The sequence below is a fragment of the Muntiacus reevesi genome, chromosome 1, assembly GCF_963930625.1.
Source record: "Muntiacus reevesi chromosome 1, mMunRee1.1, whole genome shotgun sequence".
NCBI lineage: Eukaryota > Metazoa > Chordata > Mammalia > Artiodactyla > Cervidae > Muntiacus > Muntiacus reevesi.
In genome coordinates, this window is record NC_089249.1 from 216,567,347 (window position 1) to 216,592,552 (window position 25,206).

The 25,206-nt window shown below is 37.8% G+C and overlaps 1 protein-coding gene across 6 annotated transcripts in view; it reads left to right on the plus strand.

Annotated features, from left to right (window-relative positions):
- NSD1 (nuclear receptor binding SET domain protein 1) overlaps window positions 1–25,206 on the plus strand; it is a 144,549-nt gene that overhangs the window by 88,857 nt on the left and 30,486 nt on the right. For all 6 annotated transcript variants that reach the window (XM_065918262.1, XM_065918258.1, XM_065918260.1 and 3 more), the window contains 7 exons: window positions 174–283; window positions 7,686–7,761; window positions 10,067–10,185; window positions 11,129–11,272; window positions 13,874–13,997; window positions 19,531–19,731; window positions 21,341–21,520. In XM_065918262.1, coding sequence (XP_065774334.1) covers window positions 174–283; window positions 7,686–7,761; window positions 10,067–10,185; window positions 11,129–11,272; window positions 13,874–13,997; window positions 19,531–19,731; window positions 21,341–21,520 — 954 coding nt within the window. The remainder of the gene's footprint in view (window positions 1–173; window positions 284–7,685; window positions 7,762–10,066; window positions 10,186–11,128; window positions 11,273–13,873; window positions 13,998–19,530; window positions 19,732–21,340; window positions 21,521–25,206) is intronic.

Genomic DNA, 25,206 nt, shown 5'->3' on the forward strand with positions numbered 1-25,206 from the left:
TACATTAACTAATATTTTAGAATAAATAAATTTTTACCCCATCTCTTCCCAGAATATCATGAGAAAAACAAAAAAATAGGATGACTAATTTTTGCATGATATATAGGTTTTTTTAAAAAATCAGCTTGTGCCCAGTTTCTAAATCATCTAATGAAAAGATACATGCATTTCAGGAAATTATGAAAGTAAGCGTCAGAGAAAACCAACCAAGAAACTTCTTGAATCCAATGATTTAGACCCTGGATTTATGCCCAAGAAAGGGGATCTTGGCCTTCCTAAAAAGGTATGTTAATTTTAGTCAATTCTAAACTAGGGTTGCATCCAGGAAATAGGGAATTTTAAAAACAAATCTTTTAGTAATACCTATAACATCAATGCACATGTACATAGAAATTCTAGAATGTCAGAATATATGTGGTTGATCTGAAAGATTCTACATTAAGAGACCATTTTGCATTCGTATGGACATATGTATCAGTTGATTTTAGATTTTCTTTTCAAATGAAAATGAAAAAAGCCTTTACAATTGAGTAAAGTTTGCATTTGTTGTAATTTCTTTTCTGGGCTCAAAACCTCTTACCTGATTTCTACTTCACTTCTGTCTCTGCAAGCCACTGTAAGTTAATGCCATTGCACTCACTGTCTGTGTAATACCTCAGAGAAGACCCTGTTAACTATAATCCAGGCAGAAATATTTCATCTTCAGTTTTGCGAACTTGGTTCCCATTAGCCAAGAAGGCATAATTCTGTAGTAGTTAGAAATAGAAAATTATTTTCTAATTCTATAATGGATGATAACTGGATATTGATTCCTTAGGCTATATCCTATTCTCTTTGTATTTGAGGAATAAGTATACGTTAAAGTTTCAGTTGTAGGGTGCACAGATGTCCTGTTTTTAAATTTATATATATTTATTTGGTTGCATTGGGTCTTAAAATAGTTGTGGCACACAGGACCTTTCATTATGGTGGACAGACTCTCTAGCGTTTGCGCTTGGGCTCAGCGCTTGTGGCGTCCATTGCTCTGTGGCAGGTAGGATCTTAGTTCTCTGACCAGAAATCAAACTTGCATCCCCTGCACTGCAAGGCAGATTCTTAACCACTGGACCACCAGAGAAACCCCCAGGTTTCCTGTTTTTAAAAATTGTTTTTCCTTAAAGAAAAAGTATAAGATTGTAATCAAGTCATAAGTAAATTGAGTTTCTGGAATTCTTTTCTTAGCCCTGGCAAACTTCTAATCTTTAATCCTATATTAAGTCCCCTTGTTTTTGTTAGTCACCCACCAGTAAACGTAAATTTTATTTGTGTTTTTATTAATATATTATTTAAAAAGCCATTTTACGTACTTCAGTTTTTCTTCTCAAAACAGTCTTATGACATGGACTTTTCAGTTTTTCTTAGGTTCATCTCCTGCCCTCTGCACTTTCTCTGCAGTCTGTGCAACCTTCAGTGACAATATGTCTCCCTCACTATCCTCGTTGTTCCTTATACTCTAGTAAGGCTGAGCACATTTCCTGCAGTGCTTTCCCTCCTGGCTTGTATTATTCAAATCATAACCACTTTGCAAGATTGTTGGAAAAGGGCCAGGGAAGCTGGGATTCAATTGAGCATGGAAGTGACTTTTGCAGTCAGATGATAGATTTAATAGGTGAGTCATGGGAGGCCTGTTGTGTTACTGCCAGAAGTGAGGCACTGCAAATATCAAAAAAAGTAAGAATTTAGGCGAGTTAAGTGAATGATCCCCTTCTCCAGTTTTGTGCTAAGCTGCCTCAGTCGTGTCCAACTGTGTGACCCTGTGCAATGCAGCCCGCCAGGTTCCTCTGTCCATGGGATTCTCCAAGCAGCAATACTGGAGTGGGTTACCATTTCCTTCTCCAGGGATTGAACCTGTGTCTCTTAAATCTCATGCCTTGATAGGCAGGTTCTTTACCACTACTGCCTTCTGGGAAGCTCTGTGGAGCTATAATTGACATACGTAAGTTAATGATTTGAAGAAGTAAGGTGAAATTCGAATCCTTAGTTTTGAGGTTTTGAGATTGTGTTACTTAAAAAATAGTGTTAATTTGTTTTATAATAACTGTAAATGGAGTGTAACCTTTAAAATTATATTTTTAAAAAGTTAATCTGTGTAAGCTTGCTCTGTCCAATGCAGGTTTCTTATCTGAAATTTAAGAGGATAAAAAGCATGATTTAGTTGGAACTTCCCTTGGCTGTCCAGTGGTTAAGAGAGTCCTCACTTCCACTCCAGGGGGCAGAAAACACATGGTTTAGTTGATGCGTGTGTGTGCTCACTTGCTCAGTTGTGTCCTTCTCTTTGTGGCCCCATGGACTGTAGCCCGCCAGGCTCCTCTGTCCATTGGATTTCCCAGGCAAGAATACTGGAGTGGGTTGCCATTTTCTATTTGAGGGGATCTTCCTGACCCAGGGATCGAACCAGTGTTCTTCTGCATTTCTAGGTGGACTCTTTACCACCACTCCACCTTGGATGCCGATTTAGTTGATACACTTAATTTTAATAGGCGAATGTGTCCCAGAACTCTTCTTAAGTTGAGATTTAATTTACACCAATAAAATGCACAGATCTTAATTGTTTGATGTCAGTTGATAGACAGTTGTATATACCGTGTAAGTACCAGCCAGACTAAGTATGCTATATAAATCCATTACCCCAAGAAGTTCTCTTGTGCCCCCTTTCATTAATTATCCATTCTCATCTCTTCCAGAGGCAAAACTTTCTAACTTCTGTTACCATAGATTAGTTTTGCTTGTTCTTTCTTTTTTTTAAGTTTTGCTTGTGCTGGGTCATCATTGCTGCAGGTGGGCTTTCTCTGGTTGTGGTGTGCAGACATCTTGTGATTGCTTCTCTTGTTGCAGAATGTGGGCTTTCGAACGCATTGACTTCCGTAGTTGCAAATTGCAGCCTCAATAGTTGTCGCAAACGGGCCTTGTTGCCTAGTGGCCTGTGGAGTCTTTCTTGAGCAGGGATCGAACTTGTGTCCCCTACATTGGCAGGCAGATTCTTAACCACCGGACCATCAGAGACATCCAGTTTTGCTTGTTCTTAAATGTCATATATTTTGTTTTGTTTTTGTTAGCTGGCTACTTTTATTCAACACGTTTATTTGAGATCCATCCACAAAGTTGCTATTTTAGTAGTTCATTTCCTTTTATTGCTGAGTAGTAGTTCAAGGACAGTTTACTTGTCTTTTTTCCTGTTGAGGCACATTTGTGTTTTCATTTTGGGGCTATTAATCATAAGGCTGGTATGAATATACTCAGAGTCTTTTTGTGTACACATATTTTCATTTTTCTTGGTGTTGTAAATACTTAGGGTTGGGATTGCTGGCTCATCAATGTTTTCCTTTTTAAAGAAAATGCCAAACACTTCTCCAAAGTGCTTGTACAACTTCACATTCCCACCAGCGGTATATCAAAGTTCTAGTTGCTCCACATCTTTAATAGCATTTTGTTTACTGGTCATTTTAAGTTTAGCCATTCTAGTGGATATGAAATGATACCTAATTATGGTTTTAATTTGTATTCTCTAATGACTAATGATTTTGAGCCCCTTTTTATGTGCTTGTTGATCATTCCTATATCTTATCAAGCAACTATTCAAGCACACATATTTTTGGTTGGGTTGTTCAGCTTTTTTATGATTGCCTTTTTATATTTGGTATATGAGTCTGTTGTCAGGTATATATACTGTAAATATTTTTTCCCAGTCTGATGGTTGCCTGCTTATTTTTAAGTTGTATCTTTCATGACAAGGAATTTTATAGTTTTTTTTATGATTTATATTTTGTGTTTATTTCAAGAAATCTTTGCTTACCACATCGACACAAAGATGTACTTGTTGTGATTTCTTTAGGGATCTTATGATTTTGATTTTATGTGTAGATTTTCATTTTGTAAAATAAATTAATTGATTAATGACTTTATTTGGTAAATTTCTGTGAAGAGTGAAGAATAAGAGATGATACTTGTATTAGTTTGGCTGCCATGACAAAGCAACACAGGCCAGGCGGCTTACACAACGTTAATTTTTGCACAACTCTGGAGACCAGAGTCTGCGATCAAGGTTTCAGCAGAATTCCTTTCTTTTAAGGTCTCTCTCCTTAGCTTGTAGACGTCCGTCTTCCTTCCCATGGCGTCACGTGGTTTCCCGTTTGTGTGTGTCTATGTTCTAAGCTCTTCTTCTTATGAGGACACTAGTCAGTAGAGCAGCAAGGGTAAGAGCAGTGAGAAATGAAGGAGGAGAGTCTGGGGGTGTGAAGTCCATTGTCACTGTAGGGTCCCAGGCCGACCCTCATGTAGGTTATTGGAACCAGGACCCAGGCACCCAGAGAGCTGGGAGGAGAGGGCCTGGGAGGCAACTCATTTCCTGTCACCGTGTCCCCACAGGTCCCTGCTGGGCAGCATCCACTTCCTGCTCCTGGTCTTCCTGAAGGTACCCCTGCTCCTGGGCATGCTCGGTGCTGTCCTCTGGGTCAACAGGCCTCTGAGGAGATCTGGGGGGAAGCCCCAGGAAAACTGGTAGCCCCCATGCTGTTCAGTGTCTTATCCAGAGTGAAAGACCGATAAAAGTTGGAGGTTCCATTGCGGTAGGACTTTCAGGCTTGTCCAGTTCCAAGGAAGGCAGAGCGGGTGCCATCAATGATCAAAATGGGGACACGGTCTTTTTGAAATTCTTCTACCTGAGCTCAGCATGTCCTGCTCTGAGAGGCTAAGACAGTCATCTCCTTCTGATGTCATATACTCACTCCTTCCCTCACTCACACTCATACACATGGTATCAGGGGAAGGTTCGGGGATTCATCTTTATAGTTTGAATAAGAATGAAGGAGATCCTGGGACCTCTATTGACCAGCAAATGATGCCTGGAGGAGGAGTCCTTATCTGGGTCAGTGGTCACTTTAACTCAGACCCCAGGGTCCGCTTTGATTCTTTCAGCCCCACACCAGTAAGTGTCTGCATTGTTTTGCCTGAGCTCCTCCAGATATATTGAGAAGCTGGAGCTAGTGTGTTGAATGAAAACTGTGCAGATTGTAGAATGAAGCAATGCGATTTGCAGCTACATGCTTGGACGTAGAGATGATGATACTAAGTGAAGTAAGCCAGAGAAAGACAAATATCATATGATACCACTTATAGGTGGAATCTAAAAAAATGATACAAATGAACATATAAAAAATAAACAGACGCAGAGATAAAGAAAATAAACTTGTAGTTACCAAAGGGGAAAGGAGGGGGGGGATAAATTAGGAGTTTGCTATTAACATATACACACTACCATATATAAGATAGACAACCAACAAAGACCTACTGTATAGCACAGGGAACTCAACTCAATATTTTGTATTACTAATAACCTATAAGGGAAAAGATTCTGAAAAAGTTGTGTATTATATACAACTAAATCACTTTGCTATACACCTGAAATTAATACAACATTGTAAATCAACTATACTTCAATAAAAAAATTAATTAAGAAAAGAGTTTGAAAACCCAAAAATAAAAAAAGAATATGCAGATGATAACCTGTTGATTGAGGAGGTACAAGCCACTCACACAGGGTCAGCAGGTAGCTGACCCTTAGCATCCAAAAATCCCACTTTGGAAGTGAAGCCCATGAGGTAATTTTGTTTGAAGTTGTTGTTGTTTATTCCCAAAGTCATGTCCAGCTCTTTGCGACACCATGTACTGTAGCCCACCAGGCTCCTGTCTCCTTGGGATTTCCCAGGCAGGAATACTGGACTGGGTTGCCATTTCCTTCTCCAGGGTAGATCTTCATTTTTTGAGATGGAGTTTTGAAGTGCATATCCAATTGTTTTAGTACCATTAGTTAAAAACTTCTATTGCTATCCAGTTCTCTTTCATATTTTTGGTTTCTTTAAGCATTAAATATAATTAATGACCCTGTCACTGTTGAATTTTTGTTTTTTTTGGTAGGGAGATGGGAATCAGATTTGGTGCTAGAACAAGTGAAAACTAAAATTGGTGGTGATGGCTAGACCCAAACTGTGGAGAAAAGTGACCTCTAAGTCAGTTCTACTGTCTGACCTAGTTAACTTCACAGTTAAATTCCTGGCTACTCCAAACTGTATTTTGAAACCATCCGGTTTAAACCATGATTCAGCTCAATCTTGGTACTACATCATGGATTAACAGGCAGGCCACAGCTTTCCTATAAATGGATCAGTCGGTGGCTCAGAGAAAGAGGTAGTCTGTTGAGGTATTGGTACCTTAAGAGTGCACTGACTTAATACATATCTACACCAGGCCACACATAAAATAAATTAATGGACTCTTTCATATACCCTCTTTCATATACCCTTCATATATAACACTTACAGAGTTCTGTGGTCTTTTTTATTATAAGCAGAGCAGATGGATTTTTATTCACATAGTGTGACTTGTGTGTATGTACCTTGTTATTTCTATTTTAACTTACAAAGTTGTTGAAATCAGACATGAGAATATTTTCTGTATTGTTCTCTGTATATAGTTTTGGGAACATTCTGATTATTTTTGTCCAACTTTTGGGTTAGTTGTTAAACAACAAAGTATGAATTAGTTATCACAGTAATGTAAATGGTAGTTTTCTTTAAATTATGTAATCTATCTTGTGTGTTTCTCTACTGGTATTTTGTTCCTTTTAACTAGATACCTAACATTAGCTCTTTGATTTTATTTGACTTTGTAAGACTGATTCACACTGAACATGAGGAAAGTTATATTCTTATAGTTTATTAATGTATATAACAAGCGTTGAGAAATTCATAGCTGCATTTTATATTGTTTTGACCTCAAACTCTGGGAACTTCATGGCAAGAATGGTATCTGTTAAATTTTTTTTTGTGGCCACTAAATTTTTACAGTCATTGTGAAGAATATTATACTTGTAGGAGAAGACATTTTCTTGGAATAGAACTAATTGATACAGGCATTAGTAGTAGGGGAATAAAATGTGTAGTAAATTATTCTTGATGTTTAAGGTTGGGTTTTTTTTTTTTTTTTTTTGGCCGTGCTGCATGGCTTGCGAAATTCTATTAATAGTTCCCCGACCAGGGACCCTTGGCAGTGAAAGCATGGAGTCCCAACCGCTAGGCTGCCAGGGAATTCACAATATTTTAAGTGTTTTGTTTTCAGTTTCTGTGTTATTTTAATTTATATTTCTTAATGTATAGCAACTTGAATTAGAAGGACTTTCCATGATACAAACTTTTTATGTTTAGATTTCACTAAGTAAGTAAGTCTCTGTAAAATCCAGTGGGTTTAAGTATAATATTAGGAAGGTAGATTTTAAATACAGGGTGGCATGGTATAGAATTGAGCTGGTGGGTATATGAGTACATTTTCACTCCCACTTCAGTGAGAACAGTGTTCTTCTGTATGCTCTATACACTGGAAATCTCTGAGTAAGCCAGTGTCCTGTGTGTGTGCACCCCCCGCGGCCCGCCCAATGCCTGTCTGCCCCATGTGGTGTTCTTGAGTTTTAGAGCATTAAAAAAATCTGATGCTTTCCCTCACAAAGTTTTCTTTATTATTGTACTGTTCCTTTAATTGTCAAAAATAGCTAAGATTCTATATCTATGTCAATAGGCAGTCCAACTTTTGGCACATAATGTAAAGGTTTAATTTCTACTCCTGTGTAAAGCATAATGCATTTTACTTATTTACAGTGTTATGAAGCTGGTCACTTGGAGAGTGACATTACTGAATCATGTGCTGCACCTCGTTCTAAAGAGTTTGGTGGAGGTGAGTATCTTGAGATTTTAAAAATGTATTACAAAAATAACCGTGAAGTTGGCTAATGAGAAGAGTGAGATTGCAAGTTCTAAGACTTGTTTGCTCAATAGGTACTTCAAATAACACTAGGAAATTGTATTGATTCATTTCCATCTTTATGCTGAATTTAGTTAAATGTTATTAGAATTATATTACTGTTAAGGAAATGTTAGGAAAAGCAGAGAAAAATCAGTTCCTTTTCTTATTAGATAATTCTCTATACTGCATCATTCATTACTTTCTTGGCTTTGATTCAGTTTTTATTTCTGTACAATAGAAATAGAGAATTTGAGTTAAGGGGAAATTGCAAATCATCTTAAGTCTTTCATAGTCTTATATTCTTTTATCACACCTGTGATCTTGGTCAGAGAAGAGTTTAAACATTTGATCCTAGTCTATTATAGTTGCATCCTAAGGCCTTGGAAATCTTCTGGATTAAATTTAAATCTATTTCCTGGAACTTCTGCTTGGTCAGCTTGTTTCTGCCCACAGGAAGAATTGACAGTGCTTCATTCAATAACAGATGAAATAATAATAGTTAGAGTATCTACTAGGTTCTTTGCTTATGGACTCTTACCTTTAATCAGTCTGAAGCATTGCAAGAATTGGGATATTATCTATATTATCTGTATTTATAGAAGAAACATGAAGATGAAAGAGATTGGCAGAGTTGGGATATTCAAATCTGACCAAATTTATTGCCACACTACTGTCTCGTTATCCACTCTGTATTTTCTTTTTTCTCCATTCGAATTTTTTCTACCCCTTTGATCATGTTGTCTACCAGTGCCATGTATTAATGTATCATTCCTGAAATATTAGCCTATATTTGAGCACACCGCATCAGATACGGTCTATCAGCAAAAGGTATTAAGGGGAGATTGTATTTTCTGTGGTCTTCAATGTACACTTCTGTAATTGTGATCTGTGATCATTAAGTTTTTCAGCAAGTAAATTTAGCAATATATTAACTTATTTTAACCCTGTATGCAATTATAATATAGGGTGGTAAATTTGTTTGATTTAAAACAAAAAGTACTTTCAAAATGATGTCAGCTCTTTCCATATACACTTGTACTTCAGCTTTTTGTAAAACCTAATGCCTGTACTTAATCCTTTGTAAGTTTCATCTAAGTGTTTTAACTTGTGAGAAATTTGGACCTTTATTCTGCCACCATACTGACTCTTCCTGTTTAGTCTTAGTCTGTCGACTGCTTTGATGGCAGAGCTTCTCTACCTCGATCGGGCAGTTCAAGAAGAGAACCCTAAAGTGATCTTTCAAAGTCCAACCTTCATGTTGATATCTAGTCTAAATATCCAGGAACATTTTACAAAATACCTCTTTAGAGTCCTTCTAATGTTTTTGTAACAGAAAGTTGAAATATGTATAATATAAATTGAAGGAGAGTCTAGACCATTTTCTAAATACGTCAGACTGGGCATTTATTTTATTTTATACTGTTGGATGTTTTAAGGTTATAATGCTGCTGCATGAATATATCCTTTTGGCTGATAGATGTATTGGTTGGGAGAGGGAGGTGTTCTTCTCTCCTCCTGTAAGCCCCATCTTATGTATTTCAACTTTTTATCTTAATCCTTAAGTTAGAGAATGATATACTTTATTGTCTTTAATCTTGGAGGCCTGGTTTTAGTTACCTTTACCTGACTACTAAATGCATTTCCTCCCTATCTGAAAGATATCTGAAAGTCCTTTCTGGAACTAGAAAGTCTTTCATATCAATCATATAAAATGAAATTGCTTTTCTAATGTGTACATTTACTGTTTAATCTGTATGAAACAGAACATACGTATACACCCGAACGTACATACTTCCCCGGTAGCTCAGATGGTAAAGCGTCTGCCTACAATGTGGGAGACCCGGGTTTGATCCCTGGGTCGGGAAGATCCTCTGGAGAAGGAAATGGCAACCCACTCCAGTACTCTTGCGTGGAAAATCCAATGATCAGGGAACCTGGTAGGCTACAGTCCATGGGGTCGCAAAGAGCCGGACACGACTGAGCGACTTCACTTCATATATACAAACATATATATGTCTGTGTACAGCCATTTCCCCAACTACATATATTCTAATGGGTAAGTTTTTTTCTTTTTCTCTGCCTCTGTTTTCCTCATCTACAAAGCCAGAGAATTAAAATTAAGTTTGGTTTTCACTCTTGACATTCCATAATTCTAGGAGGTACCTTTAGTCAAGGTTAGAAGTTCTTAGACATGTACATGATCAGCCATCAGGTAACACCTGTTGTCCTGTCCTAGGCACCACCAAGCTGTTTGATAAACCAAGGAAGCGAAAACGACAGAGGCATGCTACAGCCAAGGTGCATTGTAAAAAAGTGAAAAATGACATCTCATCAAAAGAAACTCCAAACTCTGAGGTATTACTCAGTTCTTCATCTTTTGACCTTCCATAGTGAAGCTTCTTTTCACAGTAGAGTCCATACCCCTCTTTCCCTTGAGTTTACCTGAAAGTAGTATTCTATTGAAACTGCTAGTAGTGATAAGGAATACTGGAGAAAAGGAGAACCCGATTTTAGTAGAAGTCAGTCAAAACATATGGTACCTGTGGGCATGACCTTTTTAAAAGATCACACCTCATGCTCTAGATGTCTGATGAAATACATAACTTGTTTCATCATGAAGTAAAATTGTTCTAAAACCAGAGACCACCAATACCAAGAAAATACATTATCCAAATGAACTTGGATATTACCCTTTAAACGTTGAGACTGCTACAATTAAGGAAAAATCTCATTTGCTTATTTATTGAAACCATCAACTGCTTAATTTAGAGTAATGTTTGTAAACGGTGACTTTTAGGAAACAGAGGTTTAAATCCATTTTCTTACAGAGCATCACTGGAGTCATTGATGCTATCCCTCACTTTGCAATTCAGGTTAAGAGAGAATTAGGATAAGTCAGGTCAGCATCACACATTATGGTGCAGAGCATTTCTTTCCAGGACAATATGAATAGAATGCCCAAGGTGGGCATTATTTAGGAAATATTGATCTTGGAAGGACAAATAAGTAATCAAATAAACTTAAGAATGTTTTCTCTCCCTTAGTGAAACCTTAAAATGGAACAGCTCAAAAAGTTCCAGTGGAACAGCCTCAGAGCAGTTAGTGGCAGGGCATGAGGCGCCCACTACCCGCCCAATCACAGCAGGGTTAGAACTAACATTGCATGCAGTCCGCCCGCGTGATTGGCTGAACATCTGTAAGTGCTTAATGGATAGACAAATAGCAGCCCAGAGGGAGGGGGTCAGATGGCGGAGACATCAATAATACAAATGTGGGATGTTATTTTTTTCTCTGCAAGGGAGAACTGATGACACACAGGACAGCTGCAAGCCCCAAGGAGACTGTTGAGGAGGGTGTAGAAAACGACCCTGGAATGCCTACATCTAAAAAACTGCAGGGGGAACGAGGAGGTGGAGCTGCACTCAAGGAGAATGTCTGTCAGGTAGAGAATGTTTGCCGACTTGCATTTGATTGCATGCTTATCTTTTAAGAGAAATCCTCATCTCCCATCTCTTGATGACTTAGTCATGATTAGAATAAAAATTTTCTGCGATGATTCCAGTGGAATCACTTATCTTCTTTAAGGCTTTAACGCTGCTCTTTCCCCACAAAAAGAGAAGTGAAATAGTGTTGTCCCTGGGTAGTATAACTTAAAGTTAGATGTGAGATAGCAGAGGTGAATCTGTGGTTGTGCAGCCAGGGGTAATTTTGCTGCACCTCTCATGGTGTGAGAATCTTTGCGTTTCTAAGGAATTTTTCAAGGAGAATTTTCTCTTCGAGATTTTCTTGGTCTGTTTTGTTTTGTTTGCTTAACTGGTTATTAATACTTCAGTGAACCTACCATTTGTATTTTTCTATCTATTTAATAAACATACACTTTTTTTGTTACATGTTCAGTGTTTTTACATTCACTTTTTGAATACTGCATCATTTAGGTATCATAACAATCTCATAAGATTTTATTATCGTCATTTTTGTTGTTCAGTTGCCACATCATCTCCAACAATTTCCAGCCCCATGAACTGTAGCACACAGGCTGCAGTATCCTTCACTGTCTTCCAGAGTTTGCTCAAATTCATGTCCATTTAGTCAGTGATGCCATCCAACCATCTCATCCTCTGCCACCCTCTTCTCTTTTTGCCTTCATTCTTTCCCAGCATCAGGGTCTTTTCCAATGAGTCAGCTCTTCACATCAAATGGTCACAGTTTTGGAGCTTCAGTATCAGTACTTCCAGTGAATATTCAGGATAGATTTTTTTGTAGGATTGAGTCCTTGCAATCCAAGGGACTCTCAAGAGTCTTCTCCGGCACCATAATTCAAAAGCATCGATTCTTCAGCACTCAGCCTTCTTTATGGTCCAGCTTTCACATCCGTACATGACTACTGGAAAGACCATAGCTTTGACTATATGGACCTTTGTTGGCAAAGTGATGTCTTTGCTTTTTAATACACTGTATAAGGAAATTGAGGCACCGGGTGTTAAATAGCTTTGCTTGTAGTCACTTTGTGAAGCCAGTGACTGGGTTATGAGCCTTAACTGCTGTGTTGTCTTGCTTTTCTGTGAAATGTGATGCCATTTTAATGTCAAATGCCTTTATCTTACTTGGGAATAGAGTTAATTAAATGGATGCTTTGGTTATATTCTCTTTTCACAGTCTTAGTTTACCCTTGTAAATGCATTAAAACTTACATATAGAAAGTTGAAAACATTAGTGTCCTTTTTTCTAATTGAAACTTGTAAAAAATAAAATTACTCCAGGTATAAAATATTATTATTATGGCCACTATAATTTCAACTCAGTTTGTCTCTTGTTGATTATATTCAGTCCTGCTCCTAGTGTTAGTCCTCAGAGACTTAAGCCCACCAAAACTGTCATATGATATAAGGTATCGTAACCCTGCGGTCCTGGTTTGTTTGGATCAGTCTTTGTTTCAGTCTGTTGTGCTTGTGTAAGTTATTTATTAACAGCACCTTCTTTCATGTTCTGGTGTCCCAATTGGAAAGATGAATTACATGGTCATCCCAATTAAGGGGTTAGTCTGTAATATCTGATTAATTTGAAAAATTTATTCTTCAGTACATAGTATACTTGAAGTTTTCCTGTTTGAGTGATGAAGGTGGATTTGTATGAATAATAGATGCTGGGAGGGCCAAACGTGATACGGCTCAGGATCTATTGTGGCCCCCCTCTTAATTCCTGGCTGCCTCTGGCCCTTTATTCCCAAAGCTTTTCTCCTTGGTTGCTTATTTAAACTTTCATGTTAGGTGGCCAAGACCTGTTCTGTTTCTTTAGGTTCTTGAAAATATTAGACTTGCCTAGCCATCTTTCCCCTTTTCTTATCTTACAAAATAAGTTTAAAACTTTTTTCATTTTTAGCATTTTTCTGCTGATATTACTATAGGGAAATAAGTGGAAAATCACTATGGGGGAAAATATTTAGAGAGGTGTAATTACCTAACTTCAACCTTCTGCTGGTACAGCTCTCATTATAATGACACACCTTTGTAATTAGAATAAAATCTGAAACTCTGCAATAATCTATAAAGCCACACAGCCAGGCTATTGTTTGTCTTTTTCTGATTTCTACTGCTTCTAACTTTTGTTTGCTTTTGTCCAGTGATGTTGACTTTGTGATTCATAAGCATGCACTGGTTTTTCCTATCTGTGGGCTTTCTGTACTTTCTGCCATCTTGGTCCCTTCATATCACATGGCTGACTTGTCATTCAGAGCCCAGTCTAAGAGGCCATTCGTAACCACCCAATCCAAATTTGCTATTTGAATTCTACCCAGATACTTATTTTCTGATATTTTTGTTTATTCATATACTTATATCTTCATATCCTTAGAATGTCAGAATGATAGGAGCCAGGATCTTGTTGTTCCTGGCATAAAGGAGGTAATTAAATACTAGCCGAATGAATGGTGGTATTTTTTGTTTCTGCCAGAGTTGCTCCTTACTTTTTGCTTTAATGAAGACTTTCTGCTTGGGATTTTTAAAACCTTTCTCTATAGACCGATCTGTTTTCTTTTTCCTAACAGAACTGTGAGAAACTGGGTGAGCTGCTATTATGTGAGGCTCAGTGCTGTGGGGCTTTCCACTTGGAGTGCCTTGGATTAACTGAAATGCCCAGAGGAAAGTTTATCTGCAATGAATGTCGCACAGGTAAAGTAGATAGGTTTTCTTCCAAGGAAGTTTTGAGCTTTAAGTTTTTTGGAAAAAATTGTTTATTAGACACACTTTTTTGTGGTAATACTTAACTAATTCCTACAGACACAGAGATAGGTGCTCTGTGGTCTTTGCCCTCAAAAGAACTCAAAGTGAATAATGAATATATAGCATAATGTAATGCAAAAAGTGTTGTGAACATTAAAGTGCTGTGTGAATGAAGATGCACTAGTGCCAGAGAAGAAGGTATCTGAGTTTGGCTTTAAGGGAGAAATAGAAATTGGTCTGTGGAGGACAAGGATGGAAGTTCCAGTAAAGAAAGTGTAAACTGTTTGGGGAACAGGTAACATAGTTCAGTATGTTTGGAGTTCTAGGTATTTTAGGGAGGAGGCGAGGCATAGGTAGTGATGAGGAGGACTTCTGGGTTACTGATGATATTTTATGTTTCTTGATCTGACTGTTAAGAAAAGTATTCACTTCATGATTATTTGTGAACTTAAACAATTTTATTAACATATAATTAACAAAGTGCACAAATTGTTTAACAAAAAAATGAGAAAGAGCTGTTTTGTGAGAGTTACCAGATATAGATATTGGGTCAGTAACTAGGAGTGGTCATATGAGACCTCACAGCTGTGATAAAGAGATTGCTCTTTTCTCAGCATTATGAGATGTTACAGTATGAAAATAGTAATAAGATAGGGCTGACAATTAAGATCTTATAAGTCATTAAAACTGTAGGTGTGCATGATGTTGTGCAAATAGAAAGCATCTGTAGTAGGAGAAGAGGGCTAATAATAGTATCTGGGGATACCCACTTAAATGTGGCTACTGGAGGGTAAGGAGGAACTAGTCAAAAAAGAATATCCGTAGAGAGGCAGGCATGTCAAATAGACCAAGGAGGTTCTGCAGTGAAAAGGAGATCTATTTTTGGAAGTAAGAGAGAGTGCCTTACTGAACCAGACTGAAAGATGAATGGGTAGCAGTGTACACTACCAGAAAGAGCTGCTGAAGGCAGCTCTTTTATGGTCGGGAGGAAGAATATCTTTAATAGAATGAAGGTTGAGAATTGTGTAGGGAAATAAATTTCCATAACAGGAGGGGAAATTATTGATGGAGTACAGTCACAGAGACAGGAGAGGATAGTCTTGAAGAGATGAAAAGATTAAAGAGGAATGTACCACATACATTGTAATTATGAGGAAGACAAACATTTTCCTTGACTTGGTGAGAGTGGTGGGGAAGGTTTTGTAACTTTGTAACTTGAAGGAAAGAGTGTAGACTTAGACTAGCCCCTGTGGAAAATAAGAGACAGAATTAACTGGTGTCTGTAAGTAGATGGCTGTGTCAGATTGAGTTGTTTCATCTTTCTGCCACCACTTTCAGCAGTATAGGAACAAAAGTTGGAAGACAAGATAGTTGTGGGGTAATTTTGCCTTCTGCATAGTTGGGCTTTTGATCAGTTTGTGCCATACGGTGCCATCTAGCCCTGTAAATGAAATTTAGAAACAAATTTTAGGTATGTGCATATCTCTGTTATCCTTATCTTCTTTATCTTCTTAGAAAGCTCTTTTTTTAAAAATTTTATTTTGTTTTAACTTTCCGTTTTACATTGGAGTGTGGTTGACTAACAATATTGCGTTCGTTTCAGGTGTACAGCAGTGATCCACTTTTATCTATTTTTAAAAATTCTTTTACCATTTAGGTTGTTACGTAATGCTGAGCAGAGTTCCCTGTACTATACAGTAGGTCCTCGTTGGTTATGTATTTCAGATATTGCACTCTATACATGTCTTCTCAGACTCTAATTATCCCTACCCCACTGGTAACCGTGTTTTTTTCTCACGTCTATGAGTCTGTTTTGTAAATAAATTCACTTGTATTTTTTTTAAGATTCTGTGTATAAACACTATCATACTGTATCTGTTTGTCTCTATCTGGCTTAGTTTACTCAGTTATGACGATCTCTAGGTCCATCCATGTTGCTGCAAATGACAGTGTTTCATTCTTTTTTAATGGTTGAGTAATATTCCATTTTATATAGGTACCACATCTTCTTTATCTGTTTGTCTGTAGATAGATATTTAGGTTGATTCCATATCTTGTAAACGGTGCTGCAGTGAACACTGGGGTTCATGTATCCTTTTGAACCTTGTTTTTCTCTGGATAATGCCCAGGAATGGGATTGCAGGATCATATGCTAGCTAAAAATCATCTTTATTGAAGTTCAGTTTGCCTACTGTAAAATGTGCTTCTTTTAAATACATGTTCTGATAGGTTTGATAAAATGTATACACCCATGCAACCATGACCACAGTGAAGATTTAGAACATTACCATGATGCCAGAAAGTTTCTTTGTGATCAGATCCAGTCAGTCTTTTTGCACCTCTTCACCCCCATCATCAATTTCAGGTTAAACAGTGATCTGCTTTCTGTTCATAGCACATTAGATTTACCTTTTTTAGAGTCTGTGCCCAGCTCAGCATAATGAGACTCATCTGTTTTGATGTATGTATTGGTAATTCATTTTCTTAAAATAATATTATTGAGATTTAATTGGTGTATAGTAAACTACACAAAGTATACAGTTCGATAAGTTTTTCGTGTGTGTGTGTGTGTACACACCTTTGAAACTATCCCTCTGTGTAGTTATCTTGAGGGTCAACAACATTGTTGTAGGTATTGAGAATTCATTCCTTTTTATTGCCAGTGGTATTCCATTGTTTGGATATAGCAGTTTGTTTATCCACTCATCTATTGATACACCTTTGGATAGTTCTCAGGTCAGGCTATTTTAAACAAAGCACTGTGTATCCTTTGTATGGATGCATTTTGTTGTATATTTATCTAAGAGCAGAATGGCGGTTTATATGGTCAGCTTTACTTTTTAAGAAACATTCAGTCGCACCATTTTGCATTCACATCAGAAATGTGTGAGAGTTTTAATTCTGCCACATCTCTGTCAACACTTGGTAGTGTCATCTTTTTAATTTAGCCATTTGAAAGATGAGTAGTGGTATTCATTGTGGTTTTAATGTGCGTTTCAGTAATGATGGATGATATTGCACATCTTTTTATGTGCTTAGTTTTCTGTCTTGAGGAAGAAAGAGTGCTCAAAGCTTTTTTTAAATTGGGTTTTTTTTTTTTTTTTTTAATGTTGAGGTTTATCAAATTTTTGTTTTAATTGACTTATTGATTAACTCTTCTTTTTTTGGTTAAGAAGTCTTGCTAAACACAGTGTTGAAAAGATTTTGTTCTGAAATTTTTATAATTTTAGGTTTCACATTTAGGTCTGTAGTCTATGTTGAATTAAGTTTTTTATGTATTATGTGAGGTAAAAGAGATGTGTTATTTATTATTTATTTATTATTGGCTGCACTGGATCTTCGTTGCTGCGTGTAGGCTTTCTCTGGTTGCTGCGAATGGGCGTCTGGGTGTGGTGCATGGGCGTCTCCTTGATTCCTCTTATTGTAAGAGGATTCCATGATTCCTCTTATTATAGAGCTTGGACTCTAGGGCTTGTGGGCTTCAGCAGTTGTAGCTCTCCAGCTCTAGAGCATGGGCTTAGTTGGTCTGCATTATGTGGAATCTTATGGACCGGAGATCGAATCCATGTCTCTTGCATTGGCAGGCAGATTCTTAACCAGTGGACCACAGGGAAATCCAAGGTTATTATTTTTGAATGCAGGAAATTTTACCCTAGTTTTAGTAGAGGTGAATAGAGTAAGCATAAAGGAGTCATTTCTTATTTGGCTCACCCTGTTTTCCTGTAGTAGAATGAACACACCATAACAGGTTACTCCACTTCAGTACTGGCTGCCAGTTATTCAGCGTCAGGCAAGTAGATAACTTCTTTTCAATGGTACTGTTGTACCATTCCCCTCACCTGATTTTTTTTTTCCACAAGAGAAGTATATGTTTTATTTAGTCCAGTATATTAAAAATGTGTCCACATATAATTAACACATTACTGACTGGGGAATTTTTGCCAAAGTTAATGCCCGTGGTGTTACATTGTCTCCAGTCAGTAATGATTCATACAATAATGTCTCCATACAAAAATGACTGAAGTTTTTTCCATTCTTTTTTACTTGCCAGGTCTTCAAGCTCCAGTGTGTATTGACACTGACTACACACCTCAGTTTGGACCAGGCCCATTTTAAGTGTTCAGTATCCACCTGTATTTTCTCTGTGGCACCTGTGCTAAATCAGACCTTACCTGTCACCCCTACATGACAAACCTTATAGCTGGAGCCAAATAACTGCACATATTTGAGGGGCCCCCACCCACTTTTTTAGTATTCTTTATTTCTTGGAACAGTGAGAATTTGTCTGCTAAGTTTTCCATATTCTAAATTTGGTTGCTATATCCTTAATGTATCCTTTTAACTTGTTCACCTATCCTCCATATTTCCCAGAAACTTGTAGTTAGATCTTGAGGCTGGGTTAGGTCAGGTCAGCTTTCTTCTGGCAAGAGTACTTTGTGGGGAATGTATACTTTCTATCACATCGCATCAGCAAGCATGTATTATAATTTTTACTTAATAGTAACACTAAGATTGTTCAGTGGGTTCATGTTGTCATCCTGACCAGTCTTATAATGTTCTTTACTGTGATATTATGATTTTAAATAAATACATATTTGGTCTTTGTCCAGTTTCTGGTACAGAGCTCCTGAAACACTTGAAATTTCCTAAGTGATGAGAACTATAAAGGTGTTGGTCCTTATTTTTTTTTTATGTTAATGAGATGACTTTTGGATCTACCTAAAGGATGGAAGCTGTTTGCCAGCAGAACCAATCATATGATTAAAGGGATTCATCTCCCCCTGACCTTTATGGAGGGGAGAGTGCTAGAGGGTGAATTAGTCCTCAGTTGTGTGATCTAATCAATCGTGCCTAAGTAATGTGGCCTCCATTGAACCTCAAAAGGATGGGATTTGGAGAGCTTCTGGGTTGGTGAACACACAGAGATTAGGGGAATGTGACATGTAGAGAGAGCCTGGAAGCTCTGAGCCCTTTCCCCATACCTTATTCTGTGTATTTCTTTTGTCTAGCTGTTCCTGAATTACATCCTTTTTTTAGTAAACTGATGATCTAGTAAGTAAAATGACTCTCTGAGTTCTATGAGCCACTAGAGCAAGGTAATCGAACCCAGCCTTTGATGTATATAGCCAATTGGTGAGAAGTACAGATGACAACCTTGTCTTAAAACTGGTGTCTGAAAGAGTGGATGTGGAGGACAGCCTTATAGGACTGAACCCTTCCTTAACCTGTGGAATCTGATATTACCTCCAAGTTGATAGTGTCAAAATGGAGTTGAACTGTAGGATACCAGCTGGTGTTGCTTTGTGGTGTGAGTAACCTCCCACCCCCACCCCATGCTGGAATTTGTGATGTGGAAACCTTCCATCCCCACCCCATGCTGGAATTTCATGCATAATTGTGTACTCACTAACTCTCCACTTAATGGGTTACCACTGAGTGAATTCTTGTGTTTTATATTAATTTGTTTTTTTCTGTTTCCCAGGAATACATACCTGTTTTGTATGCAAGCAGAGTGGGGAAGATGTGAAAAGGTGCCTTCTGCCCTTATGTGGAAAGTTTTACCATGAAGAGTGCGTCCAGAAGTACCCACCCACCGTGATGCAGAATAAGGGCTTCCGGTGTTCCCTCCACATATGTACTACCTGCCACGCTGCCAATCCAGCCAGTGTTTCTGCGTCTAAAGGTATGTGTTTCTTGTGTGGGCCCATCTAATTACAGACCCTCAGCTTCACTGGCAGTGGATGTTTCCAGATGGAATCTATTTCTGTTATCTGTCTTCATGGCGTCTAGCTTTTGTCAGCGTACCAGCATTTACCGTGAGAGGTCAGAGAGTAATAGACACATCTAGCAGCCACCACATTTTTACATGTGCTTTATGGAGCGCTGGCATTATGTAGTAGCTTTAAAATATTTATATATTTATGGCTGTGCTGAGTCTTCGTTGACTTTGCACAGGTGTCTCTAGTTGTGGCAGGCAGGGTCTGCTGTTCATTTCAGGGCACAGGCTTTCATTGCGGTGGTTTCTCGTTGCTCTAGGAGCATGGATGTCAGTAGTTGGGGCACACAGGCTCGGCGGTTGCAGCTCATATCCTCCAGAGTGCGGCTTCAGTAGCTGTGGAATGTGGGCTTAGTTGTTCCCTGGCATTTAGAATCTTCTCAGAACTAGGAATCAAATCTTTCCCTCGCATTGGCAGGTGAATTTTTATCCACTGTGCCACCAGGGAAGCCCAGTAAATATTTGGAACTCAAGTGACATTTAGTTTGCAAAGGTGTTCTGCTGGACATCTTACTTACATTTTTTTACTGCACCTTGTAGCTTGTGGGATGTTAGTTTCCCGACCAGGGATTGAACGTGTGCCGTGGGTAGTGAACATGCAGTGTCCTAACCACTGGACTGGTAGGGAATTCCCTCTGCTGGATATCCTCCTCCATTAGAACAAAATGTATTCTTCTCCTGTGGGCCCTGTATCTGTGGCTACCAGATGTGATATGATTCAGACATGATATAGGGCAGAATTTGTTTTGTGTTGATTGGTTTTATTTTTGAAAATGGAAATTCCTATCCTGAAAATATTTTCGTCTGTCATAGTTAGGCTAAGAGCTGAGCTTTCCAAACTGTATGTGGGCACAGGTAAACTCAAGTTTCTAAATTCTTTCTGTTTAGTAATAGTGGGTGTCTTACTGATTTCACTGAAAGCCAAATATTGTGTCTCTGCTATTAAATCATTTGCCCAAAGAGCCTCCCTTCTCCCAATGGGGACCGAGCAGGAAAAATGCAGCAGTGTTGACTTTTCTTTTAAGCAGAGTGGCAGTACCTTCTGTAAGAAGATAAATCTCAAGTGGGTTTGAGGTAGAGAGGTTCATTCATCTAGAAGAATCACAGAGTAAAAGTCAACAAAAGCAGCCATTAATGTTTCTTCCATCCGGTCTTTTAGTATGATCATATACACACATACCACCACCGTTTAGTCTGCAGTGGATTCCAGTTTCCAAAGAGTCAGGACAGTGGTTTGAGTGGGGCTTATCCTTGCTGAGGCAGGCTTGTTTACTGTTGTGGTGGCTTTGACTCCTTCAGGCTGTTTGTTGTGTGGTTCCCATCTGAGCTTTTTCAGAGAGATTTGGGTGTTTATGATCTCTTGACCTAGTAATGCTTCCATTTATTTGTGTCATTTTCCCGGTGCTTGCAAATAGACTTGAATAACATTGCTTTTATACTTATGTTCACATTGTTTTTATACTTAATCTCTTTTTCTTTTGTCCCTCCCTGGTTTTTCTGCTTCTTGTATTCTTAGGTCGACTGATGCGCTGTGTCCGCTGCCCAGTGGCATACCATGCCAATGACTTTTGCCTGGCTGCTGGGTCAAAGATCCTTGCATCCAATAGCATCATCTGTCCTAATCACTTTACCCCCAGGCGTGGCTGCCGAAATCATGAGCATGTTAACGTTAGCTGGTGTTTTGTATGCTCCGAAGGTAAGACATAACTTGTTGATGTATGGATAGTGTAAAGAGAGATTAATTTAGCAGTGTTAAATTGCAACAAATATATAGTTTTCTTCACATTGCCACTAGAAAATATGTTGGGAAGTGATGTCCTGAATTACTGATAACAGTATAGTGGTTTTGTTCCCCACTAGGGAGAGGTTTTATTTTTGTTATTTTGATTAATGATTTAATTTTAACAAAATGATAAACAGTTGAAACAATTAAAAAGATTAAGAGGAAAGGAACAAAGTCATTCTTGGAAAATTTGAGAATGTGATCAAATGAATAAATTTAGGGGGTATAATGTACAATATGGTGACTATAGTTAACAATACTGTATTTTTGAAAGTTGCTGGGAGATCAGATCTTAAATTCACACATACACACCCCTTAAAATTGTAACTATTTGAAGTGTTTTTAATTTTTGGCTGTGCTGGGTCTTTGTTGCTGCATTCTGCACTCCTGTGTGATGCATGGGCTTCTCATTGCAGTGGCTTCTCTTGTTGTGGAGCCCAGGTTCAGTAGTTGCAGCGTGCGGACTCTAGAGCACACAGGTTTCAATAGTTGTGGCACATGGGGCTTAGTTGGCCCGCGACATGTGGAATCTTCCTGAACCAGGGATCAAACCTGTGTCCCTGGTGCTGGCAAGTGGATTCTTAACCCCATACCACCAGGGAAGTCCGTGAAGTATTGAATGTGTTATCTGGTGTTATTGTGGTAATCTTTTCACAGTATATATAAATGTCAAGTACATATATGTTGTTCACTTAAAATGTACACAGTATTATATGTTAATTATATCTCAGTAAAGGTAGAGGCAAGTGAAAAATAAACTGGAAGTAAAAAAATAAAAATAAAATAAGAAATTTAAAAAATCCTAAATAGCCCCAAGTCCTATATCAGAAAAAAACATTGCTTAATATTATGTCATAATACTCCAGACAGAGGTGCATATAAGCAGGTAGAAGGAGCAGATGTTTGGAAAGAAATAGCTCTAGAAGATGGTGTTATATAATTGTGTGTGGGTTTTCTAAAATCAATTTTATATTTAAAAGGGAATAAATAAGGGGAAAGTAAAAGGAATTTATGAACATCTATTAAATATTTCCTCACCGTGACATATATTAGCTTCTATAAAGTTTTCTATGAAGGAAAAATAAGTTTTATGTCTTTATCTGTATCTCCCCCACATCCCCTATTAAAACATACTTCTCCTAATTTAGAGCAGAATCAATATTATCCTTCTTAAACACAGCCTGATTTTTGCTAGTTATGTTAAGTGGAATATTTAGTACTCCACCAGTCTGTTTACTGTGGTGCTTATAGTTCTGAATTCCTTATTTCAATTTTTCTCTTAGTTGGCCGAACTTCTGAGAAGCACCCAGGAGGCCTGCATTTCTCTGCTTGAGACTGTTCAGCTTTTGCCTGTGTTCTAGAAGCACACATTGGGTTACTATAAGATTGTTGGCCGCTTGTTCTTTCTCTAAAACTTTTATGGATATTACTTTACTGTCTTTAGTGTTGAGGGTGGTACCAACACCCTCTTATCTAGTTTTTTTATTTCCTTTTCAAATTGACTAAAATTTGTTGGTTAGCAATTTCAGGGAAACAATTTTCTTGACTTTTCTGTTTCTTAAGATCTACTTGTGATAAAATTGCATGAAAATTTGACTGGTTGCGAACATTCTGAGGGACTAATTTAAGAGTCAGCATTTGCATTTGAATTAGCATCCCTTTTGAAAGATTTGGATATGCTAAAGAGTGCTAAAGCCAAAAAAAGTTTTATGACTGCTTTATGTGATTGAAAATGGTCTATCAAGACTTTGTTGTTGTTGCCGTTAAGATTTATGTAACATGACAAGGGTTTGCTTCAGGACATCCTCAAACTATGGTGCTAATGTAGAATAAATAAAACAATATTAAGTGCGATCATTTGGGTAGAAATGGAATTTTTATGTAGTTATGGATATTTTACTGCACAAAGGATTGTGCTGGATTTGGTTTTAGACATGTTAGCTTTGTGATTGTCTTGTATAAAATTTTATGGTATCATACTTTATTTTTGGCCTTTTAATATCTGTTCCTTATAAAACTGGTGAACACTGCTGCCTGTTTATCATTATACCACTTATCTTTTTGATTAGAAGAAAATTAAAGATAATTTTGGTATGTAATAACATTTAAATACAGCACTGTATAATCCTGCTCTTAGAATGAAAATAAACATCTGAGAGGCTGAAATGCAGGCTCCAAAACTTTCCCTGTTTCATGAAAATGGGGAGATAAAAAAGCCTTAGCACTAGACGGTTTTTAATTACATAAGTAGTATGAGAGGTTTCAAAAGTAGTGTGGTTTCTGTGTGATGGCAGTCTTAAGTTCTGGCATAGTAATGAATACTCAAGAAAACTTAGTAGCTGTAGCAGTGGCTCTGAAAATGTGAGCCTTGAATCCTTGGGAAGTGGAGAGGACCCAGAGACACGTTCAGGAGCCTTCATGACATCTTAGCTCTTTTCATAATAATTCCTAGATGTTACTTGCCTTTTTTACTTTGTTGACATTTGCACTGGTGGTGTATAGCCAGTAGTGAGTAACACTCCCAGCACCTTAGCACAGATCGAGGTGGTGGTTCTAAACTGGACAGGTAAAAGCAGTAACTGTGTTCGGTGTCATTTACCCACTAGCAGTGAAAACATGAAGTTTCACATAACAGTATCATTGATTTTATTTAGTTAGTTTTTAAAAATATTTATTTATTTATTTGGCTGTGCTGGGTCTTAGTTGCAGCATGCGGGCTCTTTAGTTGCTGCATGCAGGATCTAGTTCCCTGAACAGGGATCGAACCCAGGCCCCTTGCATTGGGACCACAGAGGCTTAACCACTGGACCACCAGGGAAGTCCCACAATGTCCTTGATTTTAAAAAGTAAGTAAAATTTATTGAATCTCAACTCTCACGTAGATGTGGTTTTAGGTATACATAAAGCAGTTCTGTTGCATACTGATCATGATCTTAAGTTAAAGCATTCGTGTAATTGAGTTGCAGTCTGAACTAGCTGCCTTGTTCGTGTGGAACACCATTTTTAGTCTTAAAAATTACCAAGAAACTGTGGCCTTTCATTCTTGGATATTTGTCAGATATTTTCTTGGAATGGATAAAAATGAATATGTCCATAAAAAAAATGAGCATGTCAATTCAAGGGAAAACAACTGACTAAGTGTTGCCAATGATAAAATTTGAGTTCTTTAGTGGAAATTAGAATTTTGAAAAACCTGTACCTACTGACTCTGAGCTTAACGACTTCCTAGTATTCACTGATGAGATCATGGTGACACTAGTAAATGTGACATTTTAGTAGTATGTAATGAAACAGGTCAGTATATGGGAAGTCTGGGACTTCCTTGGCGGCCTGTTGGCCCCATGCTCTCAGTGCATGGGCCCCAAATTCAATTCCTGTTCAGGGAACTAGGTCCCACATGCCATAACTTGAGAGTTCACATGCCACAGTGAAGATTGGAGATCCAGTGTGCCACAACTAAGACCTTGTGAAGCCAAATAAATAAATAGAAATAAGTATTAAAAATATTTGGAAGATCTACCAGACTTAGCAAACTAATATTTTCCACAGGAACAATGCATGATGTTAAAAACCAGGCATATGTAAAGGATCCATTCAAA